Here is a 15,028-nt window from a genome sequence, read left to right on the forward strand (position 1 = left end):
GACTGGATCCCTTCCCTTTCTTAGTCTCATCCCTGACAAGAACACTCTGGATGGGCATTACTGGCCCTATTTTATAGAACTGGAAACTGAGGCTCAGCGAGGTTGTGTAACTTGCCCAAGGAAACACAGCCAGCCTGTGGCTGAGAGGAGAGCCACACCCAGATCTGTTGGCCTGTTGTATTTCAGCCCCCGAATGACCTCCAAGGCTTGGCTTCCCCTACAGGAAGGGGACCCAGAGTAAAACACCTGGCGTGGACCATCCTCCTTGGCACAGAAGCCCCTCAGCCCTGGCAAGATGAGACACCAGCTTCTCTGGGCTGCTTGAGGGGCTTGGGCCCCAGGGTTGGTGGTTCTGTTGAGGGGTTTGGGATACACAAGTGGAGATTTCCAGGGCTGACTCAACCTGACAAGATGTGCTCCCCCTTGGCTGCCCCCCCAGGACAGAAACAGGGCACAGTGGGAGGGGGGAGGCAGGAGTTAGGGCAGGTGGGCAGAAGCTTCCGAGAGCAGACCAGAGGGAGAAGCGATGGGTGCAAGAAGAGAAGAGGGACAGCAGGCAGAGGCGGGAGCAGCCCGGCAGGGAAGGTCATGGCAGTGGCAGTGGGCAGCGTCCAAGGAGGTCTGTCCAAAGCAAATGCTGAGTCCTGCTGCCCCTGGGCCTGAGACGGCCCTGGAGGAGGAATTCTCTGGTCCTAGTCTCAGCTCTGTGGGGGCTCTTTCATCAGCTCAACAACTGCTTTCTTATCCCCAAAAGCCACCCCCATACACACACACAGACACGTGCACGCACACACACACATGCACACACATACACACCCACACTCCTCTCTTTGGGACAAGAAACCATTCATCTCACAAATGAGTCTACCCCTTCTCCAAAGAGATCTGCACTTCTTCTACCCGCTGGGGTCTAACTGGGGCTCCGGCCCGCAGGGTCAAACACAAACACATCCTATACACACAAGCAGGGGTGGATGTGGGCTGGGCTCAGGGACAGAAGGAGACAGCCATTGTCAAGGCTGGAGCTGGCCGATGGGAGAGTGAAGCCACACCTGGACCGAGGGTTTCCCTAGCCACAGTCAGACCCCAGCTCTGCTCCTGTTTCCAAGGTCCAAAGCTGACCTGTGGGCCAAGAAGGTGGCAGGGTCGACCGTGAACGAGGTGGCAATCCCCCCTCTCCAGACCCCCAAGGGCACCATTGCCTCCTAGAGGCCCATTCACCCAGGGCATACAAAACACAATTCCCTGGACACAGCCAGAGCTTGATGGGAGATTCAGATTTAAATAAGCAAGCTGTGCTCTTCTTGGCAGGGGGAGTTGGGAGAGAGAAATGGGGAGAGAAAGGACCAGGGGATGCAGGAGCACAGTGGCAGCAGGACAGAGCAGAACAGACACAGGGGAGGCTCCCCATCCCCACTCAGTCCCTCCTGCTCCCCCCAGGTCACCACTCACTCGGTAGGTGTTCACGTTTCACAACCATGTGCCTGCTGCCCAGCTACAGCATAAGCACTGGGGACCAGGCTGCCCCTCGCTTCTGGAATATATTCACTACATCAAAGCAGAAAGCATGGATCCAAGACCTCGAGGACTAGAGGTCCCTAAGATTCAGCCAGTCTGGGGTGCCACTGAGGCTTGCAGCTTCTACAGTAGGGGGCCTGGATTTGGGATCCACTGTTGACATGATCCCCTTGAAATTACATGCAAATGCGAGTTCTGCGTGTGCACGCACTTGTGTGCTATGTGCATGGCACTGAGGAGAGGAATTCGAGCTGCTTTCAGATTCTCAAAGAGGTCCATAGCCAAAGAAGGCCAAGAGCTGTTAGCACACCTAAGCTTCTGCTGGGACCCTATCTCTAGGGATAGGGTTTCATGATTCCCAAGTCAGCTCTTTAAAATTTATCAAGCAATCCATAAACACTTCTTCTGTGCTATAAAACAAGAGGCTAAGAGACTAGGAAAGCATTCACAATAGTCACGAGTCTGGGGAAGGAAGAGGAGGAGAGAGTCCCAGTCATCCATCCACCCATCCACCTAGTGAATGTTAACTGAGCACCTAGTCTGTCCCAGGCACTGACTAAGCATCGGATGCTGTGATTACGAAGTGGAAAAAGACAGGATTCCTATTCTCAGAGTGTTGAAATGTAGCTATGGAGACAGACACATATTTCACAGAAATACCGATTGTTAAGACATGCTTTACCAGAAGGATGTACCACTCATCTGTCATGGGCCACGGAAGCTGGAGGGAGTTGTGCTCCCCACGACAGCCAGGTAAAGCCTTCGGAGAAGAGACATCCACTGGTGCCATAAAGAAGTAAGTTGGAATCTGTCAGTTATACAGGGACAGTCAATAGCATTAGAAGCAGTAGCAACAGCAAGTGCAAAAGCTTAGAGGAATGGGTGTGCTTGGTGTTTTCAGAAACCTCAAGTGGACCAGTATGGCCAGAGAAGGACAGAATAAAGATCATACAACACCTGGGACTTCCCTGGTGGTCCGGTGGTTAAGAATCTGCCTTCCAAGGTAGGGGACGCGGGTTCGATCCCTAGTCAGGGAACTAAGATCCCGCATGCCACGGGGCAAATAAGCCCACACATGCCACAACTACTGAGCCCACGCACCACGACTAGAGAGAAGCCTGTGCGCCACAACTAGAGAGAAGCCCGAGGGCCACAACGAAGAGCCCGCACACTGCAACAAAAGATCCCGCGTGCTGGGCTTCCCTGGTGGCACAGTGGCTGGGAATCCGCCTGCCGATGCAGGGGACATGGGTTTGTGCCCCGGTCCGGGAAGATCCCGCGTGCCGCGGAGCGGCTGAGCCCGTGAGTCGTGGCCACTGGGCCTGTGCGTCCGGGGCCTGTGCTCCGCAACGGGAGAGGCCGCAGCGGTGAGAGACCGGCGTACCGCAAAAAAAAAAAAAAGATCCCGCATGCTGCAACTAAGACCTGACACAGCCAAAAATAAACAAATAAATAAATAAAAAGATAATACATCACCACCATACACACATACACATACACACATGTGCACACACACACTTATATGACAGACCAAGCATCCTGAGATGTCCCTAACTCTATCTTCCTCCTGTTGAAGAGCCTTAGTTTCCCCATCTGCACAATGGGTTTGTGGCACACAGCGGATGCTGTGAGACAGGAGTGCTAGGAAGTGCTCAGTGTCCATCTCCTTTGCCTCTCCCAAGCCAGGCCACCATTGGACTCACATCCCACAGAGCCCCATCCTGGAGCAAGGACATGACAGGAAACCCAGAACCCATGACCAATGCCTATCACTCCTCAGAAGGTTTGAGACTGGGGACAAAACATCCAAGACACTGAGGCTTGACAGAATACCCTGGTTACTGCTTGCCCTGCACTGGCGTCCAGTGAAAGATCCAGGCGAAAGCCAACTGCACCAGCTGGACGAGCCACAGAGATGACTGTAGTTGGGATGGAGAAGACTGCTAGATCTAGCTCTGCCACTGTCTTGCTGGGTGACTTGCCAGGCCTGTTTTCTCTTCTGTAAAATGGGAGCCACGAAGAAAAAGATGCCAAGAATAAAGCATCACCAAGAGTAAGAGATGCTACTCAAGGGCCGTCTTCTCCACAGGGCCCTTCTCTTGGTGCTGACAGTGCCTGGCTCTCGGCCGCTGCTAATTCCTTATTACTAATGCTGCCTGCTTTCCTCCCTCCCACCTGACTCAGATGGTCCATGAGGTGTGGTCTCCCCTCTGAGTCTAGGCCCACCCAGTCAACTTAATTTGATGGAGGGAGGGTCAGACCACCTCAGCCAACAGTCCCTCGAACGATGGTCCCCCTTGCCTGACTCAGAGCTCAGCTTTCCAGGGCTGGCCAGAGGGAGCTGGGCATCCTCCCAAGCTCCCAGCTGGGTTGGAATGGCCATTCCTCCCAGGCCCTGGGGCTGCCCCCCACCACCCCACACAGACCACAAAGGCTGCTGGGAACAAATTTCAGTTCCTGAAGCCCACTCAGCCCCAGCGAGGCAAACTCCCACCCTCGAGCAGATATGTGGCTTTGTTCTACACTTCCAGGCAGCCTCTCAGCTCAGCCGCACCTGGGGAGAGCACAGTCCCTAATACCTGGGAACCTTTTAAAGCAGGACACTGTGGTCACCCCTCTATGGCTTCTAACAGCCCTGTGTGTGCCGGAGCCTGAAGCCCTGTCTGGTAAGCCTCATGAGACCTTTGCTGCTGTTCTCAAATCTCCAATGAGACCAGAGCTGCAAAGAGGAGGGTGTCCTCGGCGCTACAGAAGATAGTACTGGGACCCAGGAGGGCAACTGGGTTAATAGCTCCAGGAAGAGCCTCCTACGGTTTGAAGAAAGAGGTCTGCTTTGACAGAGCATTCTCTGAGCCTGGAGATGTTCATAACACTGGTGTGTGTTCTGTACCAAAAATGTAATCCAGTCAAATAGGTATGCAAAGTGCTGGGTTGAAGAAGAAAGGTTAGCAGGTTTTGTACTGCAGGACTTCTCAGAGCCTTTACTGTGTTAGCATGGTGTGTTTCCAAGGGAAGGGCAGTATGCTATGTTTCCCAAATGTACCTGACCCCAAAGCCCTTCCCCCAAACTCCACAAAGTATCACTTGACAGTAGGGCCACATCTTCAAGCCACTTCTGGCCCTGGAGGAAGAGGGAAAGAAAACAGTTGCCTTAAGCATCTGACCTGGAGTGGGACAGCTACATCTCCTTTGAGGGGGTACAGGGACTACCCGGGAGGGGCTCTCGGCATCCCTCTGAGGTTCCTGAGAGCTAATGCTCAACATGGGGTAACTCTACTTTTCTGGAGGTGGAGTCCCACAGTCCCCACACTGCTGTGAATTTAAATTCCAAACATAGCCTGGCAGGGAAGACCGCCCCCCCATGCCACCCACCCCCCACTCCCTCTAAGATCTGGCTTCCTCGGATACTTGGAGAGAGACAGGAAGGGCTCAGCCAAGGGCCTCACAAGCTCCCCTCCAAAGACATATAGTTGTTGCCACAGATCAGGGGTTGAAACAGGGGTTCACAGGGCCCGGTTTCTAGACCCAGAGGCCTTTTAAAAAACTGTGCAGAGTACCTGTGTGTGCTTTGGCCTGGCAGCCTTACCACAAACTGAGAAGCCAAGGAGTCCCCACAAGCATCCAAGTCGCATCCTGGTGTCTGCTCCTGCACTTTGCCCATGAACTCTGCCATCTCCCTCTCCGCTCCCAGGGCCAGTGTTCCACTCAGAACCCTTGGCTTATCTTCAGCTTCCAGAGCTGAGGTTCCGGGGCACAATGGGCTTCTGTGCCCCCATGTCCTCACACCTCCCCCCGCCCAAAGCCCAGCTGCATTCATGGTGTTTTGCTATTGTGGTGGGAGCAGCCTGGGGTGGTGCAGGAGGGGGTGGGCCCTTGGCACAGGGACCGGTGCAGACAGGCCGTGGTCAGCGGTCAGCATGCAAGTCACATCCGCAGGCACTGCCACCAGGCCTGCCAGGCTTTGCACAGAATGGCGACGCTCCTGGGCCCCTGGGTCCCTCCGTAGAGTCCCCTCCAGCCCACACACGACTTGCTTCCTGCCCAACAAGCCCCTTGGTGGCATTCAGGTGGGGGGTATTTTTTCTTGTTCTCTCAACCAGTTGCTATTCTGGAGCCATATTAGGTCACCAGCTAAGCCCTGGACACAGGAAAGGCCTGTCCCCAGGAGCACAGCTGGGGCTTCAAGAGGGTTTAGGAGGCAAAGCGGGTGGGGGGGTGAGAGCGAGTGAGTCTGAAGCCAAGAGAGTCTTCCGGAAGTCAACAGGCCCAGCCCTCCAGCCCCTGCAAGGAAGCCCCTCTTACCTCCCTAACCCAGCCTGTCTGTAGGCACATCCTCTCCTGTACAGCTCTCAAATCCCATACACATCACCCTGGGGGAGAGCAGAGACTACATTTTACAGATAGGTAAACTGAGGCCCAGACAGAGATGAGGGTTCCTCCAAAGTCAGATCGTGAGAGACTTTCTTCCACCACTGCTCTAGATAACCTTTACCAGCTCCTTCTACAGTGGCCCCAGCAAAGGAATGTGCCTCTTCATGAGGACATCGAGGTAAACAGCAGTGAAGTGACAGAAGGCAGGTCTCACTGAGACTTGGGTGGGATCCTGGATGCCAGAAATTTCCAAGAGGAGGCACAACAGCCTACCCTCACAGGGGACTCCTGATGGCCCCAAACTCCCAGGCCATCTTAGCAGAGACCCACATGGTGGAACAAAGCCACCAGAGGGTGGGAACAGAGGGAAGCCAGTAGAGGCTGATTAGGGGACTCTCACTTGACCCGTGAGTCGTGGTCACCCTCCTGCCTTTGGGCTCCCACAGGACCCCCATGAAACCACCCACCCTTCACATGGGTCTGTCTTCTAATCTGGGGCTCCCGCGAGACTCTGGCAGAATCCCCAGGGGGCCACACAGAGCTCAACAAATGTTTGGTAAGAGAACAAACAACTGACAAGACCCAGGCACCGTCCTGCAAAGCCCCTGGTCACAGAAGCCATTCCCTGAAGAGGCGGCAAAGTCTCTTACAAGAAAGAAAGATTCCCAGCCAAGAACAATTCCTCACGTGGAGAGAGTGCTTTACAGTTTACAAAGAGCTCTGGCATACAAATGCTCTCGCCTGGCACCAAATAGTGCTTTCCAGACTCATCTCCCCCAGCTATGCCTGACTAGCCCAACACAGGTCAACCAGCCCTTCTCTCTGCTGGCCTGCCATTGGCCCATCTCTAGGCCTCAGGCCAGCGATTTACATGTCCATGTCTCCCCTAGTCAATAATGGCAGAGGGGAACACATTATGGGGCCAGAAAGGGCGACCCTCTGTCTTCCCCACCTCCATCCCCAGCACACTGGTGTATACACAGGCCTTCTCCCACAAACTGTCAAGTATTCTGACTCTCCCGAAACTAACTGGTGTGCCCAGGTCCAGAAGGAAAGTGCCCCTCATGTGTGTCCTCTCCCCTGCCCCTTCCCCCTGCACTTTTGCAGAGAGAGCTGCCAGAAGGAGAGTGAGTGAAGGCCACAGAAGGGTGTCTGCAGTTCCCAAATGAGGCAGGAGTAAGTGGGAGTGGGGCCCGGGAGGAGTCCAGCTGAAGCCAGAGAGGGTGGTATTCGGGAAGGCTCTGAAGACCTCTCAAAGGGGCTGGGAGGTCCTGGCAATCTGTGTATTTATCTAGCTGGGGGAAGATGCACTGCCCCTCCGATTCTGTAACTGAATCCACCCAACAGGCAGACTTTGCAACAGCAGCCGGCCCAGGTTTCTGGAGAAGGCACTGGGCAGCTGGAACCTCTCCCCCTATCTAGCCCCCCTCCCAAGAGCTCAAGAGGATTTCCCTTTCATTTCCTTCCAGGCTGGGAGGGCGGGGGACAGCGCAGTCTGTGGGGTCAGGCCCTCAAAAACCACTTCCTATGTGGCTGGGGGAGGGCGAGCGGCTGGAGGATGTATCTGGGGGTCCCTGTGTGAGAAGAGAAGAAAAATTCTCCGGGCTAGTCACTGCTCTCCAGGGTGCCCTTCGGATCGGGAACCACCGAAGTCGGAGGAGAAAAGATTTTAGGCCCCTCCAGAGGAACTCGGAGCAGAATCCACACTCTCCGTCCCAGCCAGCGGTGGCCGAGAGGGGGATGGGGTTGGGCGTGGGAAGGACACTTGGAAGGGGCTCCCTGCACAGGCCGCGCCCCGGCTGTCTGGAGAGAATCCGGAACCCACCCTCCCAGCCGGGCCCCCCCAGTCCCCTTGGAGCAGGGCGCCCCGGGCTGGGAGAGAGGGCAGGAGGGCCCCGCCCGCGCCTGAGCAGCTCCGGGCCGGGCTCAGCTGGGAGGTGACGCGCTCCCGGCGCCCCGGGGACTTCGGGCGGCGAGTTTGGCAAAGCTGAGCGAAGCCAAGCCAAGCAGGGCCGGGCAATACGGAGCCGGGCCTGGGCCGGGCCAGGCCAGGAAGAGCCGGGCAGATACGAAAAGGGCCGGCACGGTCGACTGAGGGCGGGGGCGCGCAGGGGCACCCACCTCTCCGCGCTGCAGCTGGAAGAAGCTGTTGAGATAGCTGGAGTGCAGGGGCGAGCCCAGCTGCTCTGGGCGGCCCTTGCCGAAGGCCAGCTCTGGGGGCGCGGCGCCGGCGGGCGGCTCGGGCCGGAAGGCATCGAAGGCGCTCGCCTGGTGCGTGTCCTGCAGCGACAGGTAGACCCAGTTGAGCAGCTGGGCCGGCTGGTACACCGAGGCGGCGCTCGTATCGATGGCCGACAGCAGGCTCATTTTGCGGCGACGGTGCCGGCCCCCCCCCGGCCGCCCGCTCGCGCCCCCCCGGAGCGGAGGGGCGGGCACCGGGGAGCCTGCGCCCACTGCCGCCGCCCGAGCCCCGACGGCGATCGCCTGCACCCCGCGCTCAGCCCACAGCCGCCGCCGCCGCCGCCTCCCCCCAACTGCAGCCGCAGAGCGCGCGGGCGGAGGAAGGAGGCAGCGAAAGTTGGGCAGGAAACTTTTGGGCACGCCCCCTCCGATCCGCCCGCCCCGCCCCACGAACCGCTATCTGCCTCAATTCTGACCCCTTCAGCGGCCGCTCCCGGGGTGGGGTTCTCCGAGGCCCCGCCCCTCCTGGAGCCGTCCTCTCTCTCTATTGGCTGTCTCATTGAATATAGAGTAATGGGGGCGGGGTGGGCGGGGAAAGAGAGCTCATCTACATATGTAGCACGGTTCGGGCCCGCCCATGGGCGGCCCCTAGCAGGCCCCGCCCCCTCCGTGCGGCCAACCCAGCTCCCCCACCCTACAGGAGCTCAGTGCTGCCCGGGCCTGATCAATCCCGTCTCGCCTTGCTCTCAGCTCTCTTCTGTCTCTCTTTCTTTACAAATCCTTTCCAATTATTTCATTTTCACTGTTTTTTCCCCTATTTTCCTACCTTCCACATACTCTATCCTTTCTCTCAGACTAACATCTCCTGTGTCCGTCATCTGTCTCTCGGTTTCGTCGTCTTTCTCTATGGATCTGTCTCCGACTCTGTCTCTGTCTCTGCCTCTCATCTTTTCTACTTTCGTCTAGTCTGATGTGTCTCCCTCTCCTTCCCCTCTCAGGCCCAGACACACACACACACACACACACACACACACACACACACATATCTCCCTCCCTCTCCTCGCTATCATCGAAGGACCCTCCCCCTCCCACTTAATTCCTTCCATCTGCAGAATCGCTTTGCAGGTCGGCTCAGCCAAGGGGGGCCTGGGTTCCTGTCCCAGGAAGGACTCCCCGCCCCCTTCCCTCGTTCCTCCTCCCCCTCTCTCTTCTCCTATTTCTGCTCTGGGTCCGCCTCACTTCTCGCCCTTTTCCTCAGCCCGGACCCCCGGCCCCAGGCCGCCCCGGTGTTTCTGTGGGTCGCCAGGACCCTAGATGGGTCCGGGGGATCTGGGGAAGACGACTGCCACTCACCGCCCCAGGACGGCCCAGCTAGTCCAAGTATGCCTGAGGGGAGCCCCCGCCCCAGCCTCCGCCTGCGCCCAACACACCCCGAAGCTCCAGGGGGACTTCACCCTCTCAGACTGGGGTAGTCTTCGGGCACCTGCACTGCGCCAGCGCCAGGGACCTAGCGGCGAGGCGCCCGGAGGGGGCCGGAGTCGCCTCTCCAACCTCAAACCTGGCTCTGGAGCCATTCCCCCCGGCGTTCAAGTGCTCGGCTACCTTCCAGATGAGTGGCCTTGGCGTGGCGCCTGACCTCTGCGAATAAACCTGTTTTCTCTTCTGTAGGATGCGGAGGGTCACTGTCCTACCTCTGGGCATGTTTGTGAGCTTACCAGTTTGAGTTTAGTAATCAGAAGATATTCCATAAGGGTCAGCTCTCTGCCATCCCCGCCATGAGGATTTCTCCCACGACTGGCATCGGCACACATCTGTGGATGCTTGGACCTGAAAGGACTTCAACAATGACCAAGTGCTACCCTTTCCAACCATTTCACTGAGCAAGTACCCCTTGGATTGTCTTCTGTCTCATTTGATCAGGTTTTCAAAGATTTTGTCTATCCAACAATTTGTGATTATTAGGACAAATGATAGCGCACACACCAATCATATCTTAATATTTTTATTCATCCGAGACACATCTCTACAGTACTCTTTATATTTTAAACCTATTTGTTTAAAGAGAAGGTACACACTTGTTAGGAATAAATGTTATAACCATTTACTTTTGGAAACATTTGGGGTCATCTCTGGAACTCCGATACTATCTTTAAGGTTCCAAGGTGGGGGGCTGGATAGGATTTGGAACCACTGATCTAGACTTTGCCTAAATTTCACAGAGAAAATTGCTGGTCAGAGAGGGGACATTTTCCAATGGCACAGGAAGTTGGGGAGCCCAGAGGAGACCCCAAGGCTCCCAGCACCAGCCCAGAACTCTCTGTCTTTGGCCCCCACTCTCCTTCTGGACGAGGGTAATCCTGTTATGTTGAAGTGCTGGTATTTTTCCCTAGTATGGTTTGCAAATTCAAATTGCTTTAGGGCCCAAGCAGGTACTACTAGGTATAAGGCAATAGACAGGTAGTGATGGGGCATGTGGAGAACCAAAGTGCTAGCCACACAAGACCCTTCTGCCATGGTTCTCAGCCTGAGACTATGAGTCTGACACCTGGTCTGGGGTTCCCTGTCCTTAAGAGTGATTTGATGCTGTGAGGTTGCTTGTCCTACCTGGTGACCACTGGTCTTTTCACCCCAAACTCGCCTTATCCCTGCCCCGTAGTTCCTACGCGGGGCCTGGTACATAGATAGCATATGATCTAAAAATGTTTGCTAGGTCAATGGCTAGATGGAGAGATGGCCAAATTATGCTCCCCATTGAAGCCTGAATGGCTTCTTTGCTTTTGTACTTTTCCCCCTCCCCTTGCCCACAGCACACCTGCTCGACACATGGGCTCTGTATCCAGTTAGTGATCAATAAATTTGAGCAACTGACAGGCAGTTTGCCTGGATAGCAGCTGACTGGGCCCCTCACCAACCCCTCAGGTCCCTGAGACAGCACATCCCGTGGGATGGGAGGTGATGGGTGAGGGTGACCAGGTGGGTATCAGAGGCCTGGGTCCCAGGATAAGAAGACTGGTCCAGGCCCAAACTCTGTGCCTCCCCACTCCCCATCACGTACACATTAAGAAGCCTTGCTTTCAAAATGTCAGAGGTCCTATCTCAAGCCTTCACGTTACAGAGGAGGACACACCATGGCCCAGAGAAAGAAAGGGAGTGGCCCAGGAAGTCACCCAGGAAGCCTGATGTCTAAGCCACCTGCTCCTAATCCAATCTATATCTAGCTCTCCCTTCCTTGGCCCTGGTCTGGCAGTCTCCTGTATGGCCGCTCTGGCCTATACATTATCCTCAGAACCACAGGTAGGAGGGAACTCTCAGGTGAGGTTTGGATCCCTGTCCCCTGCCCTTTCTGGGGACTCCATCCACCCTGTGGTCTCCAGAATGGGACAATGGAGAGAAGACAGGATTTGGAGAAAAGCAACCTGGGCGGGTGGCTTTGGGCAAGTCTCGGCCCTCTCTATAAACCTCAATTTTCTCAGTTAGTGACTGATGGGGTCAAATGAGGATGCAAACAGGAAGGTGCTTTGCTAGCTGGGAATAAGCCATCATGCGGGAAGGAAGTGTGGTATTAATAATTTCAGTAAGAGCAATATTCAACTTTCCTGGACTGGTGGTTGGAGGAGGAGGGAATATGTAGGGAAGTGTCTGCAGCTGAAGTTGCCCAGGCAACAGTTCTGATAGGTGCTTGGTGGAGTTTCAGACCAAGAGCTCTGAGCTCAGAGCAGGAGAAACTTTGGAAAGAAGAGCAAGCAGGGGTCTTCGTGGGGCGGGGGGAAATCAGCCTTCAGTTTGGGCTTGAAAGGCCGGCAAAGGCGAGTAGAGGATGGGACTTCACAATCCTGCGCACACTTTTGCTGCTCATTTTTCACTAAAAACACCTCGTGGCGATTTGTAATGCAGAGGAGCCCCTAACCCTCTCGAACCTGCCTGCATGCCAGTGCGCCCGGAATTACAACAGCACATACGTACTGGGAAGGCTGACGTTTGCCTCTCCTCTGGGCCGGCGCTGAGCCCTGGGCTCCTTTGGGCTGTGTGTTGACACAGAAGGTGTCAGTTTACAGCAGTGAGAGCAAAATGGCAAATACTCTCCCTGCACACGCCACTGCCCCATCCCCCAACCCGGGAGAGAAATCACTGAGCGCAGAACTCCTTCCCAGACGGGATGCCAGACTCCACCTCCACGCAGCGCTCTGCGTTGCCGCTAAGGGTGCCGTTGGCCCAGAAGATGAAAACGATTTGCCATCCCTTATATCCACCCTCCCAAAGAACTCTCTGACCTATATGAGGACTTTGTGCAGAATTAGAAAGAGGCTACCCTCAACCCCAGTGGGCTTGCGGTACCCCTTCTTCCCGTGGGTGCAGCCCCCTTGTTGTCAGGGCATAGGACTAAGTAAGTGCTAACTAGATTTTGGCACCTACCAACCCCAGATATCGTTGCGCGGTGCTCCAAAGGGAAAACCAGAGAGACAGCCTGACCACTCCAGGCCCCACTCACAGACTCTTGACCAGAAGAGGACCACACAAGGTGGGGAGAGCCATGCACCTTGAACTCAGCCGGCCACTGCATATAGGTTCAGAGCAGCGCACAGTCCCTGGGCCTTTGGAGTCTGCCCCCTTCCTCGCTGTGTGACAGTGGCAAGTTGAATACCCTCCGCGGCAGTTTCCTCGTGTGTAAAATCTTTCCATGGTTGCTTGAATCCCAAGACGCAGGAAAGCACTGGGCACCTGACAGCCCTGGCCCCTAGAAGGCCTCAGAGAGTGCTTGCTCAGTTTCAAGGCTCGGTTCCTTGAAGTGGGCGTGAGGAGTACCGGCTTGGATATCGGACGCCTAGGGTTCTCAGCCTGGGGCAAGCTGGCAGACGCCCCTGCACCACCGATGCCTGGAAGTCATAGGGGCAGGTCTAGCAGACCCCCTGCTCCCCAAGGAGCGGCCTTAAGAAAAGTGGTGGGGCAGAGATGGGGTCTTCCTCACATAGGGACCATGGCAGCAGTGACTTTCCTCCTCTCCTTCCAATTCCGCATCCACTTTTCTTTAAAAAACGAGCCGTGTACATTTTACCAATAGTCTGTTAGCCACCCCAACCCCGTGGAGAGATCCCAGGCCTTCAGGGCTAGAAGGAAGATGCCTGGTCACTCGGGACCAGTGATTGAAATGTGAGCGTGTCCTTTCGTGGGGCACAAGGGGGAGCGGCTCTTTGATTTGTGTGTATTTAGGCTTGTGGGGCCTCTGGTTGGAAGATGGGGGTTAAGACACTCACCCAGAGTTGAGTGTGCAGAGCTCTGTACATTGTCTTGGGAAAAGTCTTGTCCACGTCAAAGAATGGAAGGGAAACTGGCTAATGGAGACTTTGGGGGGGTTTGAAATGGCCCCTCCAGTGGCCTTTGGCCTTCCTTGTCTCCTTAGAATCTTTCCATGGTTGCCCAGTGGATAAGGTCGAAACACTCACTGGGCACGACATTCAAGGCCCTCTTGACCGCTGACTCCCGATCACCTTTCTACCTTAATTGTAGTTTCAACCTACCCTCCAACCCCTACACCACACGTGTGCCCTGCCCTCTGACCAAATGAAACCACTGACCTTTCCCCACTCTTGCAAGGCCTTCCTCACCTCCGTGCCTTTGCACATGCTGTTCCCTTACCAGGAAGAGCCCCTCTTTCAGCCTTCCCAGCAGACTCCTCTTACCCTTCAAGACTCTGTCGAAAAAATGACTTTCTCCAAGAAGCCTTTTGTAACCACGACCCCCACCTCCACCCTCACACACACCCACTAGATGTTTTCTGTTTTATTCTTGACTATCAGTGTTTGCATGGTATTATGACATCATAATACCGTGAGAAGGTCAGTCCTTCCTTCTCACCCCCTTCCTCACAGCACCGCCACTGACGAGCTCCTTTGCCTGACCCAGTGCTGGATCAGAGCAGCCCCACTGTTTACTTAAGGAATGAACGAATAAACTCAGAAAGCCTTTGTGGTTTGTAGGCTCAGAGACAGGAGACTGTCAAATCTGGCCTGGAACGTCTCAGAGGCTCAGAGGATTGCAGAAACTCGGGGGGCTCTGGCAGGGAAAGTCACTGTTCCCTGCGCATCCATGCCCTCCCTCCTTTTCCCAGCCTCCCTTGCAGTTGGGCTGGGGCCACGGGACTTGTTCTCGGTGACAGGAAGGTGAGAAGAAACAGCATGTCTCTGGTGAGGCAGCAAGTGTCAGTGAGGGTTCTCCATATTTTCTCTCTCCCATTCTGCTGGTGGGAAGTGAAAGATTCCAGGACAGAAGAGGCCAGATCCCTGTACCCACATCGCAGGACAGCTGACGAGGAGGACCTCTCAGACTGTGTTGGGGGCTAGAAACAAACCTTCTGGTGTTCAGCCTCTGAGAAGGAGGTGTGGGTGGGGGATTATTTGTTACAGCAACAGAGCCTGCTGTAGCTCAGCTAAGAGAGGGGCTCAAAGATGATCCGGTCCCCAAACCTCATTTTACCGATAGGAAAACTGCCACCTAGAAGAGGAAAATCACCTGGCTTCTGCGTCTGTGATTTTTGAGTTGTCCGCCTGAAAAACTGTGTGGTGGCAGCAGCCAAGTCTTCTGATTTCCAGCGCCAACCTTCCCCTTCTTCCTCAGCCTACACACACAGAGGGTGTTAACCATAATCCCCACTCCGTAATATTATTTTTTATTTAATTGTTTGTTTATTAATATAATAAGTCCCTATGAACAAGCTGGTCAGAGCGAAACCTGGACCTTGACAATATCTTCTATCTACCTATGAGGTCGACCCTTAGCCAATCCCCCAGGCTCCCCCAATCAGAGATAATCAGCGTGTAGAATAATTCCCTTGATTTCCTATTTATAGAGTTTTGTCTCGTATATGTATATATATTCTAAATATATATATATTTGATTTATTGTTTAACTTTATTTAAAGAATATCATACTGTTTGAAATCTTTGTGACTTGCTTATTTCAC

The 15,028-nt window shown here is 54.9% G+C and overlaps 1 protein-coding gene across 3 annotated transcripts in view; it reads right to left on the reverse strand.

The window, feature by feature from the left end:
* ZCCHC24 (zinc finger CCHC-type containing 24) overlaps positions 1-8,497 on the reverse strand; it is a 70,118-nt gene extending 61,621 nt beyond the window's left edge. The window contains exon 1 of one of the 3 annotated variants that reach the window (XM_089897769.1): positions 8,011-8,490. In XM_089897769.1, coding sequence (XP_089753895.1) covers positions 8,011-8,256 — 246 coding nt within the window. In that variant the 5' untranslated portion in view covers positions 8,257-8,490. Of the gene's footprint in view, positions 1-8,010 lie in introns of all 3 variants that reach the window. The other 2 variants (XM_022590995.2, XM_089897770.1) reach the window with 2 other exon arrangements.
* Between the last annotated feature and the right edge of the window lie 6,531 nt (positions 8,498-15,028).

The sequence above is a fragment of the Delphinapterus leucas genome, chromosome 16 (genome assembly GCF_059928025.1).
Source record: "Delphinapterus leucas isolate spDelLeu-1000000601 "Yukka" chromosome 16, BTC_Dleu_Yukka2, whole genome shotgun sequence".
Classification (NCBI taxonomy): Eukaryota; Metazoa; Chordata; class Mammalia; order Artiodactyla; family Monodontidae; genus Delphinapterus; species Delphinapterus leucas.